Source organism: Danio aesculapii, chromosome 21, assembly GCF_903798145.1.
Source record: "Danio aesculapii chromosome 21, fDanAes4.1, whole genome shotgun sequence".
Taxonomy (NCBI): Eukaryota; Metazoa; Chordata; class Actinopteri; order Cypriniformes; family Danionidae; genus Danio; species Danio aesculapii.
In genome coordinates this window covers 13,171,401-13,182,622 of record NC_079455.1, presented here as the reverse complement: position 1 = coordinate 13,182,622, position 11,222 = coordinate 13,171,401, and the positions used below count along the sequence as shown (strand labels likewise).

Below are 11,222 nucleotides of genomic sequence, written 5' to 3'. Positions count from 1 at the left end.
GCACACTACCGGTCAAAATGTTGGGGTCAGTACATTTTTTAAGTTTTAAAGGGCACCTATGGTGAAAAATCTACTTTTCAAGCTGTTTGGACAGACAAATGTGCAGGTATGGTGTATAGACAGTCATATTGGGGTGATATAAACACTGCCAGTCCTTTTTTTTTTTTCAATTTAACAACATAAAAAAGGTGGACCAATTGGAGCGGTTTTCAGACCGACCGCACTTCACGTAGGAGTGCGGTCCCCCTATCCACCGAATTGACTGACAGCTGCAAGTATCAACGTGTCCTGGTAGTCACGTGTATAATATCAACAAGAGAGGACGAGCGCAAAGCAACCAGGAATAAAAGGTGTGTTCAGTTTGCTAGGATCATCAATCATCATCAAATGTGATCAAAAGTGAGTTTTACAACTTTAAAATGTTTTAAAACACTGCACGTGTGTAATGAATAACAGCGATTTACTTCAGCTTTACTTCATCAGCACAGCCGCGTATCAGAACAATTATAGAAGACACTTCAATCCCGGTTTGTGGACGTTAAATCAGGTTTATTTTGTACATTAACATAACAGATATCCATACAGCAGTGGAGATTAACTTGTAGCCTGTCACATATGCGTGCAAAAAGAGTGCATAGCTAAAGCTAAACGCGCGCTGTCTGTGTCTCTGCCTGTCATGTCCGCGCTGTGTCTGTGTGTGTATCTGTGTCTGTGTGTGTGTGTATCTGAGTGTGTGTGTGTGTGTGGTGTGCGCGCTGCGTCTGTGTGTGTGCGTGTCGTGTCCACGCTGTGTCTGTGTGTGTATCTGTGTGTGTGCGTGAACTTTGTAACGACATTGTGTGTGACTCATCTTAGCAACTCTACAATAAATACTAATTGGTAAAGTTCTTATTTATTATATCTTATTATATCTTAATTATTATTATTATTATTATTATTATTATTATTATTATTATTATTATTATTATTATTATTATTATTATTATTATTAATGGCAATCGTATCAAAAGCAATAGTTTCTAGAGTAGAAACTTCATTTAAAACCACATACAATATGAAAGCATTTATTCAAAATTTTAAAAAATATTTAACAATTTATTTACATTTAATAAATGTTGCTTTGATGAACAGAATAATTTTCTTAAAAAAAAAAACATAAACAAAAAAAACTGGCCCCAAACTTTTGACTGGGAGTGTATATATTATATATTACATATCTCATGCATCAATTTATTGTTAAGTATCTTTGCTAAAGCTAAGTTTTAAAAACATATGTATGTAATATGTATATATATAATTATTATTATTATTATTTTTATTTTTATTTTTTTTATTTTTTGCAAAATATTTGGTTACCTGTAGGCCAAAAATAATTAAAAACTTTCCTTTCAGTGTTTAAAATTCACACCAAAAGTTGTGATGTCTGTTATTTTCGGTTGACTGATCATTAACAGCTTTAGCTCACAGTGGTCAAACTGAGCCCCCTGGTGGATAATCATTAAGACCCCTAAACCACATGTATTATGTAAACCACTCAATACACCTTTTGTTTTAAAACTAGAGTGGAATGCACTAAAACAAAGCTAAAGTCATGCTTACAATGTGTACCAGAAAACAGAACTATTACATAATTTCCTAATATGTTTTAATTTTTAATTTAAGTTTTGTCAAATAATGGCTATAATGCATAACAAAATAATATGCATAAGATCACAAGGCTTTCCTTATAAACAAAGCCCTCAATGTGATATCATGGATGTAACACATAACTATCTTTAAATCAAATCTGTATCAGTAATTTCCTGTAGTACACGTGCTAATGTCATTTCCCCGTGTCACTAAACTCAGAGATCACTTATAAACACTGAAGGAATGCATGATTCATTTGGAGTTGGGACATGAATATTCATATTTAATGCTTTTGGCATTGACAGATGTTTTAGAACAATTCACATTTCTCTTATCGCAAAGGTTTTATGACTGCGGGACTATATCTTTATGAGATTTCTCTTTTTTAATAGTTGCCTTTCCACCTGCAGAGACTAAGATGACACTTTAAAGCCATCCAGCCTATTTCTGAACAACACTAAAAGGTCTGTGACCGAGAGGGGAGGTGATTTCAATTCCTGTTAAGTGCAGTAAAGCGACAGAATATAAACCTTTGGTGTGAAGACACAGGCCTCTCCAGACCTAACGCAACCTTTAGATTTGGCTTTTTCAGAGAACCATCACACAAGCCTCTGGTGAGTAAAACGTCTTGAGTTTTTTAGAAAATGGCTAAGATTCCATACATTCTGTTGACAAATTCACTGTGATTCTAGGACTTTGCAACTGCTGCAACTTGTTAGCAAAAATAAACAGTTATCATTTATTTAACCTCATAAAGTTCCAAACTTTATGACAGACCTTTGGTGAACCATACCTTTTGTTTTTGTTCATACAGTGAAAGTCAATTGTTTTGGACGCCATTGATTTTGAGAAGCTCATTTTTGGTTTTCACATTTCTGTCAAAGAAAATTTGTTGATTTAAAGACAGATTCAAAACACTTCACAGATCAAACTGTTCGTGTCTCTTCATTTCTTTCATTTTCAATAGCGACAGCTGGCAGACATATGAAGATGAAGGTACTAGTTAGAGTCGCTCTTCTCCTGCTGTGCTGTGTCAGTTATGTAAAAGGTAATCTATAACTTTCAGATTTTTAATATCTGATCCATTCAAATGGTAACATTTTAACTCAATTTTGTTGAGCGCAGTATCATTCAATAGACTTGGAATCATTAAGAATAGTTAAAGCCTCTTCTGCTCACCAATGCTTTATTTATTTGATTTATTATTAATAATAATAATAATAATAATAATCTGAAATGTTATTTTAATTCAAAAGCATGGTTTTCTACTCTAAATATAATTTAAACGTTATTCCTGTGACGGCAAAGCTGATTTTTCAGGATTACTTTTTTTCAGGTTTTGCAGGTTTTCAGTTTTCACTGCCACATGATTCTCTAGAAATCATGGTAATATGATGACTGATGGTCTGTTATCATTAATAAATATCTGTGCTCAGTCATTAATACATTTTTGTGAAAATATTGTTTTTCTGCTTTGTATTTTTGATAACTTAATGCATTTTACTTATCAGGCTAATTGATAAATAGAAAGTCAAAAATGGGCATATATTTGAAGTAAAGTGTTTTGTAGCATTATCTTTACCACTGCTTTTGATTAATTTAATATGTCTTTTAACAATAAGCACAATCTCAGAATGATTTCTCAGAATGAGAAGTGACTGTTGCTGAAAAATCTACTTTGAATAACAGGAAAGATCAAATTAAAACCGTAAATAGAATAAGGCTCCTTTAGTTAATTTACTAACATGAACAATAAAAAATATTGATTACAATATTTTTTTTCATCTTTGTTACCTTATTTATTTTTAGTGCATTAAATGTTAATAAGTATAACTTTGCATTTTAATATTACTTATTATTATTATTATTATTATTATTATTATTATTATTATTATTATTAAATATTACCATTTTACTCTGGTAAACATAACATAACTATTATTTAGGCTAATAAAAGTTGTGCAGGTATTCTTAGTTCATGTTAGAAAATATTAACTAATATTAAATAGACCTACAACTTCATATTTTCACATTTTTTAATGGTTCTGCATTTTAAACCAATGTGGAAAGAGTGTTTTATTACCTGTCAGGCTTTACAGTATGTTAATACTATGCGTTCTGCCTGAATTAACTCTTCTAACTACATATTTCTCTCGACTTACACTCTGACTATAGCGGTCACCGTGGAGTCCTGTCCGCTGGCTGCTGGGGGTCTGCTCCAGACAGCGGTTGAGAAAACCGTCACTCTCACTTGTATGACTGATAATACTGACCCGTCCAGCCAACAAGAGCTGCAGTGGTTCCGCAACGGTGCCCGTGTGAAACTGCCAGAAGAAAACATGATGTCCCGGAGCAGTCTTTGTGTCCAGCCTGTCACTAAAGAAGACGACGGAGCCGTCTTTACCTGTCAGCTGAAGGGCGATGCCAGCGTCAACAGCACAGTCGAGTTTGACGTCCATTGTAAGTTTAATGTTCAGAGTACTTGAGTGAACATGAGGAATATTTTGAAGGGTGAACTGGCAAGCATGGAGTGCGTTTTTTATTCCAGTATTCAGTTCAGACATACTCTGTCAAAGCATCAGCAATACAAAAGTTTTGGAGCCATGACCTTTATCAGGCATAGCTTAAGGCTACCAAATACATTGTTTATTCAAGAGGGTGATGATGAGACAGCTACATTGTAAATATTATTTTGATACTTACAGTATGTAAGAACTGAGAGTGCATTGTATTTTTTTTTACTCAGTGCATTGTATTGAGCAGTAGCCTACATAGTTAAGTTATCCTGCAAACCTACAGTATGTATTAAGTAATATTAAGTAGTAAGGTAGGGGAGCAAAGCAAAGTGCCTTGATTATTATGCCAGAATGAAAATATAGTTCCTTGCCATATCAACTGTCAGAATATCAACTTCTCATTTTCTGTACACGATGCAACGACAGAAGAGTCAAGCTTGAATTAGGAAATTTATCAAAACTCTTTTTTTAAGCAAGATGCTAATGGTCTAATCCAGTTCAATGAGTTATGCTAAGCTAAGCTAAAAATAGTTCCACCAGATCCGGAGATCAGCTAATTGGATACAAAAATTGTAAAGCTTTAACTGTTTAAAAAACAAAAGTGGAGCGTTCATTTAATGCAGACAGTTTCAACAGTATAGCCAAAATCTACTACATAATACAGCATCATTTTATTGTGAAGAAAGTTATTAACATTTCCCGTCTATATTTCTATTCAATGCTGTATCTTCATTGTCATGATAATGTGTCTTTAGACTTGAAGAGTTCAGATGCAAAAGCCGCTAAATGCCACTTCCGGCAAAAATGAGATAATGACTTTGAGTAAACGCTTTAGGCACGTAGTACACCATCAACAAATAGATTTGCTTAAAATCATTAAAATCGCAGCGTCAGCTCATTCAGAAGTAACAGTTTGACAGCAAAAGCCACTATATCCCGAGAACCAATCAGAAGGTGCAAATCGAATCACGCTATGTTTTCAATGTAGCAGCGTGCTGGTACTCCGGCTTTTGTGAGGAGAGACTGTTTTATTCCGCCTTCGTTTAAAATTTTAATAGAGACAGAGTTTGATGAACTGGATGAGCCTGTCCAACTGTCAGTGAATGGCAAATGAAAACGTCCCTTACCTCAAAACTCATTATAAGGAAAAGAAAACACACTGTACAGTCGGAAGTGTAACATGCATTCATACTGTGTTTTTGCGCAGCGACTCTACTTTGAATGAGTCTGATTTACTAAATGTTAAACGGCAACTGCGTTTCACGAAAGACGGAGTTAAGATGCTGTTCTTTTATCCCGGATAAACAAGAGACGAAAAAGAGACTAAGACTGTGAGTATGGTGAGAAAAAATAAATGACAGCTTCTAAAAGTGTCTTAAAGACATCCCCTTTTTGCCCAGTAGGCCTACATTGTGTTTTATTTGCTAATGTAAGCTATTTTTTAAAAGATAAATATAATATATAAAACTATACATTATTTGTATTACTTCATTATAATTATACGCCTGATAAGCTTTTTATATTAATGGACAATGCACAGATATTGATGTTTCATGATGTTTTACACTACATTATTTGAATCTACCAATCTACCAAATCTACTTAGTTTACAATGTTTACATTGTTCTTCTTACATTAAATCTAAATCCCAAATGTCAGAAATGACAACAGATTGTTAAGATTTAAGTAATGTCAGTTTTAAGGTTATTGATTAATGCATTTACTTGACAGATTTCATTCATTTCATTTCATTTTCCTTCTGCTTTTACCCTGGTTTATCACAGTGGAATGAACTGCCACTTACTTGACAGATTTATGTATTTTAGGTGGTTTGTGTAATGTATTTTATGTTTGGTAAAATAACTTCTAATTGCATCTTCAGTGATTTTTCAATTATTCTCAGCTAGCAAAGTTCATGTGGCTCAAATCCGGCCCACACCAGACACTTATATCCGGCCTACATACCGCATGAAATGATGGCACTTGGACGGTCCGCTCCTGTTAGCCAGATCTGGGCCATAGTTAGGTCATAGCAATATCACATATCAGCCAGAATTCAACCAAATAAACCAAAGTTTTCTTTTATTCTGGCCTAGATCCGGCCCACACAAGACACTTACATCTGGACCACATACTGAATGGAATGATGGCTCTAGGGCGGTCCGCTACTGTTTGTCAGATCAGGGGCCACAAATAAGCCAAAGCAATACCACATATTAGCCAGAATTCAAACTAATGAACCAGAACTGACCCTATTTTGGGCCACAATTTGCTTTTATTCTGTCTCAGATCTAGCCTACACCTTACACTTGCTGGGTGTGGCAAAATACAAACTCCCAGCATGAATTGCAGTATGAACACATTCTATAGCTTATTGATGCTACAGTTTTCGTTATTTGCTTTTAATTCTGCTGTTTATGTTGACGTTGTTGATTTTGTCACTTTTAGTATCCTGTTTGTGATGGTTGTGAGTTTTGTTCATTTTGTTCATTTTGTTAATTGTCTCAGGTTCATACGCTGATTATTGATGTCTCTGTGAGCAGAAGTTGAACCATAGACTTTTTTTAGCTTATAAACCTTCATAATTCTGTGGCATGTGCAAGCATGTTGTTATGTTACTTCTAATAATAGATTAAACAGTGGTTAACATCAGTGAATTATATGATTTCATCACAGGTTGTGCCTCGCTTAATTTTATTGTTTGTTTGTTTTTACTTGGCTTGTTTGCTGTAATGAATAAACTTTTTAAGCAAAGTTCTCAAAAATTACAGCAGCCCAAAAGAAAATTTATATTAAAAGGTTCAGGGCTATGAGCCCAACTAAAGCAAACACTTTTCTCCATGATGGTGACTTTAGTCTATGTGGTCCACATGTGTTTTAAGATAACTGGGCCACATTTGCCATATCTTCTCTGGGCCGCTTTAGGCTCACAGCCACATTAGCCAGAGCTAACTGTACAGAATATTCGCCAAAAGTGGCCCACATATGTTTTAAGATAACTGGGCCACATTTTCCATATCTTCTCTGGGCCATGATAGGCTAACGGCTGCATTAGCCAGAGTTTACTGTGCCCAATATTTGCCAAAAGTGGCCCTCATATGTTTTAAGATAACTGGGCCACATTTGCCATATTTTCTCTGGGCCACATTAGGATCACAGTCACAATAGCCAGAGCTTACTGTGCCAAATATTTGCCACATATGTCTTAAGATAATTGGGCCACATTTGCACATACACGTGTGAGCCACTTTAGGTTTAGACCCAGATTACCCTTAAATGACTGTGCCACATTTTTGCCAACTGTGGCCCACATTTGTTCTCCATCATTTGGGCCAAATTTATTATTTTCCACCTGGGCCACATTAGGCTCAAATTTAGATTTTATTTTGCCATAAGTGGCAAATCTTTGCCTTAAATGGCCCATATATGACATTGAATTTAGAGGTTTTTGCAAAAAAAAAAGCAGACATGGATTTAGCTGATTTTAATGCAAAAGAAAATTTACTTGGTTAAAAACCAAAGAATTGTCTAAAGTGACATTTTTGAAAAAAGTTATTTTATTTACTAGCTAATAACCTTTTCATTACATATAAAATGAAACTTCTGAACCTAATCAGAGGAGCCTGATAGAAAATGCTCATTTACAAGAAAAGAGGTCTGATGGATTTAGAGGGTTTTGCATCTGAACTCTTCACCTCTCTTCAACTGTAAATATCATGATAGTACAGCAACAGTTCAGCAGATTGTGAGTTATTGTTTTAACTATAGGTTTAAATATCATTATTTTACAGATCCACCAGACCTTAATGACACTATAGAAGTGTTTGTTCAGGAAACAAATGAAGCTGTTCTGTCCTGTGAAGTACGTGCCAACCCTCCTGTAACTGTGGTTTGGAAAAAGGATGGCGAGGTTCTAGATCTGACCACCGGAAGTTACAAATCAACCAATAATGGCATCACCGCTCAGTTGTCAATCCCAAAACTTAAGCGTGATGTACATCAGGGGTTGTACGTCTGTGAGACAAAATCAGCTGTGTATGGAGTTACTGGCAGAACCTTTCAAGTTACGGTCGAAGGTTTGTGATCTGGTTTTATCCTCATTTTGTGTATTTTCTTGTATGCTAAATTTTAAGAGTTCTGTTCATTTTTTCCCTCCTTTAGATAGAGTGATTGGGTTCCCTTTGGGACCCACGATTGCTGGAATAGTGGTGGTTGCATGCACAATTGTATTAGCGCTCATCTCTAGAAGAAATAAAATTATAAAGGTAAGCCAATTTCATTCTGGATAATCATCATTACTAATGAATTTTCAAAAACAATAATACTGTGTTTTCCAGAAAACAAGGTTAACTTACCAACTGCTAAACCCTGAACTGTGTTGATTAACCCTATATCTACTTTCTCAAATTATGTATCTTTCAAAACTGCTCCTGAGTTCAGTTAAGGCAGAGTATGTTAATTCTGAACAAAAAAAGATATTCTCAGAAGAACAATACCATGGGTAACAATGGAAATGTACAGCAAAAAGCTGCATGTCACGCATCTTCTTTCATCGCCTTTTTAATGTTGAGTTACATTCTTATAGCATATTGGCCCTTTTTTGGTTGTTATTTTTTAAATATTTTTTAATATTGATATTAAACCCTAGATTGAGAACAAGAATTGTTAATTATACATTAAATGAACCATTAATTTAAATTTGTACATATTTAATGATTGGTTGCTTTTGCTTTCACATTTATTATGAAATATAGGTGAAATATAAAATCAAACAAAAAGTGCTCAGGGGTAGCCTAAATAATGTGTCAGTGCTTTTGGGGTAGGGGATTTATCAGAATAAACAGCAAAAATCTGTCCATGGAACTCGAAATACATGGAAAAAATATAAAAAATCCTTTATTGGCATGGCTTTTCGAATCCATTCATTCATTCATTAGGCTTAGTACCTTTATTAATCTGGGGTCGCCACAGCGTAATCCATGCGAACACAGAGAGATTGCATAGGTGAAATATATTTCTATAATAATATTATTATGTTTTACGCCGCTGATGTCCTTCCAGCTGCAACCCATTACTGGGAAACATCCATACACACTTATTTACTACAGTCAATTTTAGCATACCCAATTCACCTGTACCACATGTCTTTGGACGGTGGGGGAAACTGGAGCACCAGGAGGAAACCCACGCAAACACGGGGAGAACATGCAAACTCCACACAGAAATAGCAACTGACCCAGCTAAGGCTAGAATTAGCGACCTTCTTGCTGTGAAGCAAACGTACAACGCCACCGCGTCACCAATATTATATAAACAATACTTATTGAAAGTGTCCTGTTACAAAAAATACAATATTAATATTAATAAATAATATAAAAAATAAGAATAAATTAGATAAATAACAGTCCAAACAGACATTATTTTTCAATAAAATTGCTGTATAATTGTTTTATTGAGAACTTCCAAAATATATTAAGAAATATTGTCAGAAACACATTTCAGAGGTGAACTAACCCTGAAACATAACCTGCTCAAGGGCAGGTTATGTTCAGTGCGTTTTATGCTTATATATCTTTAAACTTATGCAGGTATGTCAGATGCTTTTTGAAATACCTCTCTGGATAAAATTGTTTAAAACTGTTTAAAAACATGTTTATACAGTATAACATACTTTCTAGTATATAAATTCTGGAAATATAATTAAAAATGATTTGTGTTTTTGTTGTCTTGTAGTGCTTAAAACGAAATTGAACGTAAATTGTGGAAAAGCATCTCTGGAATTCAAACCACAGTTATCTAAAGCATTGAGCACTGAGGAGATCAGACTGGAATGCAAGTAGCCGTTACTGTGAAAAATGGGAAACCAGGATGAAATCCCTCTTAAATATGAATTGCTAATTCAAAAACAAGCCTCCTCTTCATTTTGTTATTGTTAAATTATGAAGTGACTGTCAAGTAACTCTTAACATAATTTTTAGATGATTGTGTGTCTCTTTCGATTGTAATATTATTGCTTTTGTCCTAATATATATGTGTGTGCATGTTTGCATGTGTATGTATGTGTGTGTGTTTCTGAGCCACTCCCATAATGCACGTGTTTTGGATACAGTAAAATAAACTTGTTAAAGTGAATGGCAAGATTTATTATACTTTCAAGGATGAGACTTTTCTTCAATAAACTGACCATGTTCAATGTTCCCATGAGTCATTGACCTTTGACCATCAGATAAATAGCCTAAATGCAATGTGGTTATACTTATAATCATAAAGCAATATTCCATTTCATCAGTTTACTTGTACATTGTCATATTAACTTTGGAGAAGAATTAATCTGGGGTCACCACAGCGGAATGAACCACCAACTTATCCAGCATATGTTTTTCTGGATACCGTAGAGTATGTGTATACTCTACGGACATTTTAGCTTACCCAATTGACCTATACTGCATGTTTTTGGACTTGTGGGGGAAACCGGAGCACCACGAGGAAACCCACACGAACACGAGGAGAACATGCAAACTCCACACAGAACTGCCAACTGACCCAGCCGGGGCTCAAACCAGCAACCTTCTTGCTGTGAGGCGATTGTGCTACCCACTGCACCACCATGCTGCCCGCAGTTATTACAGTATAAATATTTTATGACATCTATGCATTTCAAAACCACACAATGTTTTATTTTTATTTGATGTTTGTTCAAAGTGAGGTTTGCTACTTCTGGATTTCAGTGTTTAAATGTCAGCTTTGTGGATATTTTACAGTCTATGAGGCAGTATACCATAACAATGCAAGCTTTTTTTTGTTGAACAGTATATAGACAGTAATAACTACAGTATAGTGAAAAATAATTAAATGTAGAAGGAACATAGTGGAGGCCAGGGGGATAAAGCAGTAAAGATAGAAAATAAATAAATAAAAGGCACAATAAAAAATTATAATGAAATACAATAAGATAAACAATATATATATATATATATATATATATATATATATATATATATATATATATATATATATATATATATATATATATATATATATATATATATATATATATATCTTATATATATATATATA

At 34.4% G+C, this 11,222-nt stretch overlaps 1 protein-coding gene across 1 annotated transcript; it reads left to right on the top strand.

Annotated features, from left to right (window-relative positions):
- Positions 1-2,081: 2,081 nt before the first annotated feature.
- On the top strand, positions 2,082-10,342 carry tmigd1 (transmembrane and immunoglobulin domain containing 1). Its single transcript, XM_056446369.1, has 6 exons — positions 2,082-2,243; positions 2,597-2,677; positions 3,805-4,089; positions 7,937-8,221; positions 8,307-8,410; positions 9,879-10,342. Exons 2-6 carry the CDS (start codon positions 2,614-2,616, stop codon positions 9,894-9,896), a joined length of 756 nt encoding a protein of 251 aa, XP_056302344.1. The 5' UTR covers positions 2,082-2,243; positions 2,597-2,613; the 3' UTR covers positions 9,897-10,342.
- The last annotated feature ends 880 nt before the right edge of the window (positions 10,343-11,222 follow it).